We start from the raw sequence: 13,018 nt of genomic DNA on the forward strand, positions 1-13,018 counted from the left end.
CCATTCTTTCACAAATGAGGAACAGTTTCTCCCCATCTACTCTGCCCAGACCCCTTGCGGTTTTGAATATCTCTTCTATCCTTCTCTTCTCCAAGGAAAACATTTCTAACTTTTCCAATCTGTCTTCATAACTGAAGTTCCTCATACCTGGAGCCATTCTTATGAATCTTTTCTGCACCCTCTCCAATGACTTCACACCTTCCTAAAAGTGTAGCGCCCAGAACTGGATACAATACTCCAGCTGTGGTTGAATTGCTATCTTCTACAAGCTCACATAAAAACTCATATGTCCCTGTAAATAAAGCATAGGATATTGAATGGTGTATTAACCACTATTTCAACCATTCCTACTATCTTCTATGACTTATGCACATATCCCTTTACAAATAAATCCAACTGCTTTGTTTGCATTTTATAGTTAACCTGTGATTTTTTTTAATGCTTTGTGGATCTGTATCCCGAAGGTCCCATTGCCCATCTACTCCATTTAGAAACTCGTATTTGTGACCTTCTATTCGTTTTACTAAAAGGCATTATCTCACACTTGTTTATGTTGAAATTAATTTTCATGTATGCATTCTGAAAATTGATTGACGTGACCTTGTATTTTTTTGCAGTCTTCCTCAATATTGACTATGCCAGCCCCCATTTTGTGCCATTTGCAAATTTCTTAACCATACCTCTGATTCCCAAGTCCAAATCGTTTATGTAAAAGGTGAACAACTCAGGCCATAGCTTCAATCCTTATGAGACACTAATTCACACCTTTTGTTAGTCTGAATAAGTATCCTTATTAATTCGGTTTTCTGTTTTGTAGTCAATTTGCTATCCATTCTGCTACTTGTCCTCTGACGCCCGAAGATATGGCCTTAATAATACATAGTACACTCGTTGCTAACTATATGACAACTATTATGTTATCATCACCAAGTTCTTCGATTAGTTCTGAATTCAATGAGGTTGGCTAAACATGGCTCTTCCTTTTGAAATCCATGTTGGCTACTCTAGTCAAGGATATAACAGACAAATATTCAGAGACTGAAAATATTATGAAGATCCTATCTTTACTCCCATGAATGTGGCCAAGATGGTTATTTTGAGTGCAAAATTCAAACCCAGTACAAATATTTCCGAAAAACTTGCCAGGATTTAGTCACACTAATGCCTAATGAACTTAACTGGTTTTGTTAATTCACTATTTGACAGTTTAGCTGAAACCTATCAAATTTACTTATGGAAAGCATTCATCATCTTGAACTGTTCATCATCCATCTCCAATTGCTTTTCAGTCTCCCTTACCTGGTTTCTGGGTCATTGGGTTTTCCAGATGCACTGCTGTATCCCGACATTTGCTTATCAGCTGAAAAAGGGACAACATCCGAAATAGAAGGCGAGGAAGCAGTACTGCGCGATTTGATTGTTGCGGTTTCCATAGCAATAGATGCCCCAGAATCCTTCCTGTGGGCACTACGCACAGAAGAGGACCTGTCTAGTTGAACAGGATGACCCATGTGGGTACTCTGACCATGAATATCCATTATACGCATGTCACTTATCTTCTGAGGAGAAGGTGGTGGCGTTTTGGAGCCAACTGATGGTAGATAACCGTCAGAATATTTTCTAGGCTTTATTCTATATAGTGTCTGCTCCACCATATCAGCCTGCACATTGGTGTTTGGATATGCATTGTTAGACCTCAATGAAGAGCGGTGGTATAGGCTATGGTCTGACATGTCCCCAGGAATTCCAGTGTGAGATGAAGCAATACTCATTCGTCCATCATGATACACGTAAGGATCAGCGTACAGACCTTCATTTCGGAAAAGGGCAATATTTTTGCCACTCAAGTCCTCATCTGGTTTTACATCTCTTCTTTCCAAGATGGCACTCGGGCTGGGAGATATGGACCTTGATGGTGGCATACTGGATAATCTGTCCCTGGGAACAGTGGCACTGCCTGGCATAGGTATGTTTCGCCCTCCATTATATGGAATTCTGGATGGAGAAGGTGGCATTGATTGAGTTAATGATGGTGAACCTGGTGGTCCATGAGGAAGAGGACCATGATGACGAAAGGATGGAGGGGTTTCTTTTGTGTGAACCATTTCCCTCTGCATCTAAAAAATAAATAAAAACATAGTTAAGCTTAAAGTAACAAGACTTTTTCCATAGCATGAGTAAAGACTTGTATTCTAATAAAAGAGGTGTTGATGGGTGCATGGCACATGGCTATTCTTGTGCCATTCACTATAAATGGATACAGAGTACAATCCTGCTCATATTCGAATCTGAGCTGCCGTAAGCAGGATGCAACATTTCACACTGATGGACATCAGTAACTAGGTGAGAACATTAAACCAGAGCACAATATCAGGACAATCTCTGAAGCAAGTTACAAGGAAGTGTCAAGGACATGGGTAATCATCTCCAAACTTGCTGTAACCCACAACCATTGACAGAAGGTACGAGGTAATTAGAGTAAAAGGGCATATTAAAAAGAAAATCTACCCCTCCTAGTGTTTCCAGATTCCAAATGTTCCAAGTCTCCAAAGGCCTTTTCCCTGGTCCCTCTCCAGCAAGTACCACAGACAATTCATGGACATTTTTCATCTAGAGACCCTCAAACTATCAGTACTGACCAATTTTGGTACCTCGCACAATGTTCCATCCCCTCCCCACTACCCATCTGCAGACTGTCATTCACTCGGGATTCTCCCTCATGATAGACAAACCCTGGTTGCCTCCACATTGCTGCTGGCTCCCCTAATTCTGATGCAACTCAGGTTGTCTAACCTCCCATGTTCCCTCTTTCCTGACAGCTAGCTGCACCATATCTCCATTGCTGCCAACCCATAGGATTTTGCCTATTCTAAAAGGACAGTCATATCGCAAATATCCTCTAGTAGGACTTGAGATCCCATCCCAGTGCCATCAAACTCCAGGTTCTCCTTATAAATCTCTACCATGCTCAGAGTCATTCCTAAAACCAGAAATTCCAGCAGTTTTTGCACAACACCTCCCAAAGCCCAGGCATCTGTCTGCTAACTAATTCTCACAGTTTTCTGGTGTATTGTGACTGGTGAAAAGCAAAGGGATGCAAAATAAATACTTCTTGGGTTGAATGAGGAGAGATTGCGGCCATAATAAGCATTTTCAAGCTTTACAAATAAAAAAAGTCAGAATTGCACAACTGGATCCTCAAAAACCCAGAATCCCAGTCAGCAACATTTAATCTAACCCATTTGTAAGAGTAAATCAGTGACCCTCATGATGTAGTCTGAGACAATAACAGCTCCATGCTATAAACTAGCCTATCCTGTTTCACCATGTAATACCACAGGAAATTCAGCAATAATATATTCTGAAGTGTTTAACCCACACTGTGCATTAATCAAGCTCTGGTATCACAACAATTGAAGCTATTCGCTCATTAACATTGATGCCACTTCAATTAGTCAGCAGGTATATTTAATGATTTATTCACATACAAATGTCTTGGCAAAAGCAAGGTGAACCAATAAAATGGGCCAATTGGATCAAATAGACCTTTTCAAAGTTTCTTTGCCCGATTTTGCCCCAAGTACAATCATAAATGACATTCAACAAAATATTAAAAATTAAAAATTTCAAAGTGACAAAATTAAAATTATATAATCGCCATTAGCATCCAAATACCTTCACTCTAATTATTTTACTAATTGGAGGTGCAAGTGTTGTAGCATCTCCAACAACTTTTCTTGCAACCTTTAAGAATTATGCAGTTTGAAAATGTACTCATTTTCAAGACAGGTGTGTCTAAATGCAAGGCAGTTATTGCCAATCCCTAGTTGCCCTATGGTGGTAGGATAGACCTTTGTTATGAACCACTGCTCCCACAAATATGTTAGACAGAAAATTCCAGGTAGGGGAGGCGATTACACAAAACAGACTTTTTATGTTTATTCATTCAAATTGTAAATAATTAAGCCTAATGTTCCTAGTTCAGATGTTGAATTGTGCCTGGTTTCAAGCTTTCACAACATTTGCTTCGGGTTTAACAATTATTTTTCAAACATATCGAAACACGCAACATATTCAACCTTTTCATATTAAAGCGACTCCCAATTTCTCTTTAACTTCAGAGTTTAGCGCAGACACACCAAAGTAATTGATTGAAGCATCAGCGTTTCCTTTTGCTTGGATGTAGAATTCTAAAACAATGATCTACATTAAGTTTTAATTATGCAGCTGCACTATTTCACTGCATCAAACCCCAACATCTTCAAAGAATGGAAGAAAAGCATACTGTTATATAATACCTTTAAACTTGGAAAAGGCTTTTGAGCCAGCGTGGATTTTTATTACTTGACCTCTCGAGTTCAAAAAGATATATTAATATGTAAAGTGAAGCAAACATTTGGGCACATTTGAAAACTAGTGTCCCTTCTCAAGCCGATTGCCAGTGAGACGCCAATAACAAATCTTGTAACATTACAGCACTTAGGTTTTAGTTGGCCACTGTAAATCCTTTAATATTAAAATATTAAATACTAAAATTTCAACAGACATAAAAGGTAAACCACAACTACTCATTATCAGCATTTCATCCAACATAATGACATGAAATAGAAAATCTGTGGGGTTGGGATAATAACATTTTCACTTTGGAAGTTACTTCTGTCATCCTTAACAATTTCACCACAAGAACTTGTAAACATGTTAAATAACAGTTGAACTTGATGAAACTCACTGTTCACGTGATCACATTTTTGAAATTGGTATAGACAGTTGAGAAAATTTCTTTAACTGGACCATTAATCAGTCTCTGAATGTCATGATTGATTAGCACAGAAGAAAAGGCACCAAGGAAAGGTATCCAAAAGGCATGGGCAGTCCAATGCACCAGCACCTGTCACCACATTGACACTTGCCTTTAAAGGAAGTTCCCAACATCTGCCTAGGATTTGGTGAAAGTGTCTAAAACCAAGTAAAGCAACTCCCACAGCGTTCAAATAAATCGGGTGAAATTTGATCTCCACCAGTCTGTCATCGTGCGTTAAGGATTCACATTGGCCGAAGCTCATGGACAACACAACGTTGAAAAATTGTAAATCATATGCCTGCAGATTTCTACAATTGTGGTGTAGTGTGAAGTATGTCCATTAGAACAGACAGACAACTTCACAAAGTCAAACTTAAGTCACATGAAATCATGTGAAGCCAAAGGCAGTGTCTATCACCACGTGAGTTTAAAGCCTATTTCAACAAACAGTTGGAGCCTGCAATAAGCCTCATCTTGTGATCACACACCTTGCTGTGACCCTGGAGTGCAGAATTAAATAATTTCTTTTGCAGTACATTCATTTCCTGAGGAATAATGACTTGCTCAAGCCAAGAGTTAAGATCAATTTTACACCCAGATGAGCTAACCAGATTACTTTAAATCAACGGTTCAGTAAAATGTCATGCCAATGTCCTATGCTCAGTGGGGAAAAAACCTTTGTCACAGTCCAACAGACTGATCGGATAGCACCTTTTATGAGTTCAGGATATCCAAAAGTGCTTTAAAGCAAATGCAGTACTTTTCATCACTGTTATAATGCACAAAACGAGCAACCAATTGCCACACAGCAAGCTCCCACACACTGCAATGTGATAATGATCAGATAACCGATATTCATTTTAATGATATTGATGGCACAGTGGTTAGTCCTGTTGTCTCACAGCTCTAGGGACCTGGGTTCAGTTCCAGCCTCGGGTGATTGTGTGGAGTTTGCACTTTCTCCCCGCGTTTGCGTGGGTTTCCTCCGGGTGCTCCGGTTTCCTCCCACAGTCCAAAGATGTGCAGGTTAGGTGTGGATATGCTAAATTGCCCCTAGGTGGCGTTACGGGGATTGGGTGGGGGATTGGGCCTAGCTAGGGTGCTCTTTCAGAGCGTCGGTGCAGACTCAATGGGCCGAATGACTTTCTTCTGCACTGTAGGGATTCTATGATTCCAAGATTACAGTGAGGATTACGGTTTTATTCTTCTTTGACATACCTGGCATGAGGACTAATTATGCCAATCTGACTGGGCAGACAGAGCCTTGGTTTAACATTTCATCTGAAAAACAGCAACTCTGCCAGTGCTGCACCAGATGTGTCAGCTTCGCTTTTTGTGATCAAGTCTTTGGGGTGGATTTTAAACCCGCAGCCTCCTTGTTCAGAGGAGAGTGTGCTACCAACTGAACCATGCCTGACACCTTAACCAAGCAATCAAACACAGCAGTAATGTGCTACACAACTTTCCGATAGCCAAAAAATGCATTGAAATTGCAAAATAAGAGTCCATTTGGATGCTGTGCATGATATTTCACAACAGCCTAAGTTATATTTGTTTTAGTGCAAGATGTGGGATATTTGTGCCAGCTTGAGGCTTCAGTTTTAATTTATGTTGTGTCTAAAGCAATTGCTGAGCAAATGTCAGGAGTTGCCTTGCAGCAGATGGATTGCTGTCTTCTAGTCCAGAAATTTGAAATGCGGAGGGGCATTATTCAATTCATTGCACTGATTCTTTAAATGCCAACTGTGGCCCAGTGAACTGACATTCCGATGTATTACTAAAGGAGTGCTGTGCTGTCAGAGGTACAGGTTTATGAAAAGGACATTAAACAAAGGTGCCATTATTTTAAAGAAGAGCATGTCCCCAGTGTCCTGGCTAATCTTTATCCCTCAATCAACACTGCAGCAGTTCAAGAAGACGGCTCACTGCCAACCTCAGGGGAAATAAATGCTGACCTTGACAGTGAAACCCACATACTAAGAACAAACAAAAAATAAACTTAATGGTGACCATTATTAAACTGCCAGTTGTGGGAGCTTTCAATGCGCACATTGGCTGTCCATTTCCTGCATCATCACAATGACTACACCTTTAATGGCTACAAAGTACATTTGGACATCCTGAGTTCCTGAAAGGTGCTATATAAATACAAAGTTTTCTTTATTTTTGGCCTATTACTACTCAATATAACATTAGAACATAGAAAAGCACAGTACAGGCCCTTTGGCCCGCGATGTTGTGCCGACCAATTATCCTAATCTAAGATCAGCCTTAGCTACACCCCTTCAATTTACTGCTGTCCATGTGCCTGTCCAAGAGTCGCTTAAATGTCCCTAATGACTCTGACTCCTCCACCTCTGCTGGCAGTGCATTCCACACACCCACCACTCTCTGTGTAAAGAACCGACCTCTGACATCTCCCCTGTACCTTCTTCCAATCACCATAAAATTATGTCCCCTCATTACAGCCATTTCCGCCCTGGGGAAAAGTCTGGCTCTCCACTCTATCCATGCCTCTCATCACCTTGTACACCTCTATCAAATCACCTCTCTTCCTTCTTCACTCCAGTGAGAAAAGCTCTAGCTCCCTCAACCTTTCTTCATAAGACATGCCCTCCAGTCCAGGCAGCATCCTGGTAAATCTCCTCTGCACCCTCTCCAAAGCATCCACATACTTCCTATAATGAGGCGACCAGAACTGGACACAATATACCAAGTGTGGTCTAACCAGGGTTTTATAAAGCTGCAGAAAAACCTCAAGGCTCTTAAAACACTCAATCCCCCTGTTAATGAGGCACCATATGCCTTCTTAACAACCCTATCAACCTGGGTGGCAACTTTGAGGGATCTATGTACGTGGACCCCAAGATGCCTCTGTTCCTCCACACTTCCAAGAATCCTGCCTTCAACCCTGTATTTAGCATTCAAATTCGACCTTCCAAAATGAATCACGTCACATTTATCCAGGTTGAACTCCATCTGCCACTTCTCAGCCCAGCTCTGAATCCTCTCAATGTCCTGTTGTAACCTGCAACAGCCCTCAACACTATCTACAACTCCACCAACTTTCGTGTCATCGGCAAACTTAGTAACCCACCCTTCCACTTCCTCATCCAAGTCATTAATAAAAACCACAAAGAGCAGAGGTCCCAGAACAGATCCTTGCGGGACACCACTAGTCACCGACCTCCAGGCAGATGACTTTCCATCCACTGCCACTCGCTGTCTTCTTTCGGCCAGCCAATTCTGTATCCAGACAGCGAAATTTCACTGTATCTCATGCCCCCTAACTTTCTGAATGAGCCTACCATGGGGAACCTTATCAAATACCTTACTGAAATCCATGTACACCACATCCACTGCCCGACCTTCATCAATGTGTCTTGTCACATGCTCAAAGAATTCAATGAGGCTTGTGAGGCATGACCCACTCCTCACAAAGTCATGCTGACTCTTTAATCAAACTATATTTTTCTAAATAAGCATAAATTCTATCTCTCAGAATCCTTTCCAATATTTTGCTCACCACAGACTAAGACTGACTGGTCTGTATTTCCAGGGATTTCCCTATTGCCTTTCTTGAACAGGGGAACAACATTCACCTCCCTCCAATCATCCGGTACCACTCCAGTGGAGAGTGAGGACGCAAAGACCATTGACAACGGTGCAGCAATCTCCTCCCTCGCTTCCCTGGAGTAACCTTGGGTATACCCCATCAGGCCCAGGGGACTTATCTATCCTGATGTTTTTCAAAATTTCCAGCACGACTTCTGGTGCCGGCTATGAAGGAGTGGGAGTAGATTTGGTGGCTCCCGCTCGGGTCGGACCTTTGGACCTTTTCCCCCAATTTTTTGTTGGGTTTGATTTGGAAAATTGATGGTGGATGCAATTGTGACGAGGAATCCTACATCAGTGCATGGCGAGGCGGACCAGGAGTGTTCGCAAAGGAAGAAATAGGCGAACAGAGAAGGCTTGGGCTGAGGCTGCAGCAGGAGAAAGCATGGCAGACGACCGGAGTCCTGGCTCGACGACCCAGCAGTTGACGGAACAGCCGATGTAGTTCATACAGGAGAACTGTTCATACAGGAGGACTTCGCCAAGCAGAAACATGAATGCTTGGACCCGATTAAGGAATCGATTGCGCGGCTGGAACTTAAGACTGGATCGGGCGATCCAGAAAGTGGAGAAGGCACTGACTGAGCAGGAGGAACACCAAGCTGCAGTGGAGGTGGAGGTGGGGATGTTGAGAGACCAACAGAAAAGGCTCCAGGAGAAGGTGGAGGATCTAGAGAACAGGTCCGGCGGGCAGAACCTGAGAATCGTGGGTCTCCTGGAGGGGTCCGAAGGAACAGACGCAGGGGCATGTTTGTGAAGTTACTGGGGTATAGGACGTTCTCCCGACCCTTGGAGGTGGACAGGGCTCACAGAGCGCTCGCGAGGAAGCTGCGTGTGTGGGGGACACCCCCCTCCCTACTAAACTGTTAGTCTTTCCGGAATCCTCCCACCATTCCTTTGATTAGCTTAAATCTGCATTTTCCTTGGGAGGCTGTAAGGGGAAGGGGGTTAAAACAAAAAGTACAGATCAGCACTTGACTTCCTTCAATTCAGGGTGCAGCATGGTGGCGCAGTGGTTAGCACTGCTGCCTCACAGCTCCGAGGACCCGGGTTTGATCCCCGCCCGGGTGACTGGCTGTGTGGAGTTTGCAGATGCTCCCTGTGTCTGCCCCACAATCCAAAAAGAAAATGTGCAGGATAGGTGAATTTGCCACGCCAAATTGCCCCTTAATTGGAAAAAAAATAATTCGGGTACTCCAAATTATTTTTTAAAAACTTCCTTCAATTCAATCCAAAAATGTGGATTGGCCATGCTAAATTGCCCCTTCGTGCCCAAACATTTGTAGGTTAGGTTACTGGGCTGCCGGGATAGGGTGGGGAGTCAGCCTTGGTAGAATGCTCTGGCTGGAGGGGTTTAGAGGGCAACAACTGATTGGGAGAAGTTGGGGGAAATTGCTGTGATTGTGTCTATCAAAAAAGACACAGGCCCAGTGAGAGATGTGAATGAAAGTTAGTGTCATGAATATGTTTCTTTTTCCTCTGCCCTTTAGTAGGAAATGTAGATCTGCAAGGCACAGGGCAGAGGAAGATTTACTCGCAAAACGGCACACAACAGGCGCGATTTAACCAAATGGGAACTATGTCCTATAGCGAGCACATTTGGCTGCTTGTTTCCTGGAGCACGCAGGGCCAAGAAACACAATTATATCTAACACAACTCCGGTTTAGATATGTGACCTCAGCTGGGAGCGTGCAGCCGAGGCCTCACTGAGGAGCCCCGTTCGCCAAAACTCCTCAGTGCAGGGAGAGATTTGGACATAATTTTTAAATGACATCCCCATCTCACGCGTCCCCGACGCGACCCCCAACCACCAACCTCCGAGCCCCACCTCACTGTAAGGGGGTCCCCAGGTCCTGCCCCAGCTCATCCGCGCAGGGCATTCCCCCCCCCCCCTCCTAATCATCACTGCACAAAATAATGCCAGTTTGGCACTTTGGAAGTGCCATGCTGCCGAGCTGGGTTGACCCCAGGAGCGGCGTCTCCTGCCAGTTAACGACCAAGTTACTGCTTTTTGGGTGCAGTAGATCGCACCCCACATTTTCTCTCTCGGATCTGGTAATAACTGAAGGTGGGTATTGGGAAGGGAAATTTTCTGCTCTCTGCCAACAGCTACCCACCCTCCACTCATTATCATACACGCACACACAACATGCCGGATGAGTTGAAAGGTTATATTACACATTAAAACTATGAAATTTGAGACAGAAACAAAGCAGAAAATACATAACTGGAGATTCAAAGGGTTCCTTTCTTCAAATGATGTACACACTCCGCTAAAGGGAGCAGGGTAAAAGGAGCACCTTTCAAAATGAGGTGATCTGATATTTATATTTGTGTTGTAAAGATGAAAAAGCAGTTGAAGATTTTCTTGGCATCATTCCAAATTTTTCATCCAACTCAATTTGAACACTTTAGAGATACTGATGCTTACATTTACAACACATCAGTTCCCTTAACACATTACAGAAGACCCATTAGGTTAGATAAAGCTGTCACTTAAATTAACTATGACTTAGCAAGATATTAGAAGGCTTGTATAGGTCTCAGCACTTGAAAATTTATAGACCCATTTATATGTTAATACGTATTTCTGAAGGGTTTTAAAACCCAACTTGCCCATTTAGTATTTTCTTTTTTTTTAAATAACCTTTTATTTTTCTAAATAACCTTTTCGATGCCTTGAACAGATGGCTATGCCTCCATGGGCTGGATTTGCACAGGATCTGCACATCAATAGTTTTACCTACTTCTTTGGTGTGATTTTATATACAAGTGTCTAAGACATCAACTTTTGATGGGTTGCTTTTGTTGAATTTAAACTTGCCACATTTTACTTCTTAGGCAGCCCCACAGGATAAAGGATGACTTGCCTCCACTCCTGTAGAATCTGCACAGAGTGATCACATGGAACGAAGGGTAGAGGCAGAAATAAAGGTTTATTGATACATACATTCACTACTCCACTCTCCGAAAGGTCTCCTGCCCCGACCTTCACTCTGTGGGCTCCCCTCATTAAAGGGGAAGTACCGGCCCGTTACCGGGAAATTCATATTCTGTAGACGTTATGGTCGACAACCCGTGACCTCCGTGGGAATTGTAACATCCCTCCCACCCCCAGGTCTTGATTAACGTCCGCGTTTATGAACTGGTGTGAGGGCCCCTCGTCCTCTTTGCCCAGGGATGGCCTCGGGCATGTACCGGACAGGAGATTAATGTTTCTGAGTGGAGCGCGTGGGTTTTTAAAAATTCGTTCATGGGATGTGGGCATCGCTGGCTGTGCCAGCATTTATTGCCCATCCGTAATTGCCCTTGAGGGTGCAGTTAAGAGTCAACCACATTGCCTTGGGTCTGGAGTCACATGTAAGCCAGGCCAGGTAAGGATGGCAGCACGGTAGTGGGCAGCACGGTAGCATTGTGGATAGCACAATTGCTTCACAGCTCCAGGGTCCCAGGTTCGATTCTGGCTTGGGTCACTGTCTGTGTGGAGTCTGCATATCCTCCCCGTGTGTGCGTGGGTTTCCTCCGGGTGCTCCGGTTTCCTCCCACAGTCCAAAGATGTGCGGGTTAGGTGGATTGGCCATGATAAATTGCCCTTAGTGTCCAAAATTGCCCTTGGTGTTGGGTGGGGTTACTGGGTTATGGGGATGGGGTGGCGGTGTTGACCTTGGGTGGGGTGCTCTTTCCGGGAGCCGGTGCAGACTCGATGGGCTGAGTGGCCTCCTTCTGCTCTGTAAATTCTATGATGGCAGATTTCCTTCCCTAAAAGACCAGATGGGTTTTCAGGACAATCAGCAATGGTTCATGGTCATCATTAGGCTTTTAATTCCAGATTTCTTTTGAATTCAAGTTTCACCATCTGCAATGACGGGATTTGAACCCATGTCCCCAGAGCATTTCCCTGGGTTCCTGGTCCAGTGACAATACCACTATGCCACCACTGCTCCATAAAGGATGGAACATCTTGTAGACCAGTCCGGTCTGTGGTAATACCATATACTGAGTCAACCGGGGAGAAACTTGGCAGGGTCTACATGGCCCATGTCTGCCTCAGACCTGTCCTGGATTCGGCGGACTTCCCGCCAATGTCCGGAAGTACCAGGCTCACCGAGCGCGGAGGCGGCGGAGGTCCGATAGCAGAAAAGGATCCGGGTCAACCATGTCTCTAAAGATCCCAAGGTCTGCTTCCTTATTCCCGGTTTCAGTGTTTGGACCGCCCGCTCGGCTAATCTATTCGAGGCTGGGTGGTACGGAGAGGTGCGCACGTGGCAAATCCCGTATGAATGCATAAATGAGCTGAATACAACACTGGTGAAAACCATCCCGTTATCCGAAACTAGTACTCGGGTAAGCTGTGAGTGCTGAATGTCTGGCGTAGCCATTCGACCCAGGAATTCGCAGTAGTTGCTTGCATCCAGTGTACCTCCATCCACTTGAGTGGGCGTCAACTATGATGAGGAATATGGATCCCTGGAACGGTCCTGTGAAGTCAATGTGGAGACGGGACCAGGGTCACCCGGCATTCCCACTGGTGGGGGGGCGCTGCCAGTGGCAACTTCTGGTGTTCCTGGCACGGCACACAATGCTGAGCCAATTCTCAATGT

The 13,018-nt window shown here is 44.0% G+C and overlaps 1 protein-coding gene across 20 annotated transcripts in view; it reads right to left on the reverse strand.

Annotated features, from left to right (window-relative positions):
- The window catches only part of LOC140424893 (sickle tail protein-like), a 931,095-nt gene that overhangs the window by 158,097 nt on the left and 759,980 nt on the right, over window positions 1–13,018 (reverse strand). For all 20 annotated transcript variants that reach the window (XM_072508468.1, XM_072508466.1, XM_072508467.1 and 17 more), the window contains one exon: window positions 1,300–2,117. In XM_072508468.1, coding sequence (XP_072364569.1) covers window positions 1,300–2,117 — 818 coding nt within the window. The remainder of the gene's footprint in view (window positions 1–1,299; window positions 2,118–13,018) is intronic.

The sequence above is a fragment of the Scyliorhinus torazame genome, chromosome 6, assembly GCF_047496885.1.
Source record: "Scyliorhinus torazame isolate Kashiwa2021f chromosome 6, sScyTor2.1, whole genome shotgun sequence".
Lineage (NCBI taxonomy): Eukaryota > Metazoa > Chordata > Chondrichthyes > Carcharhiniformes > Scyliorhinidae > Scyliorhinus > Scyliorhinus torazame.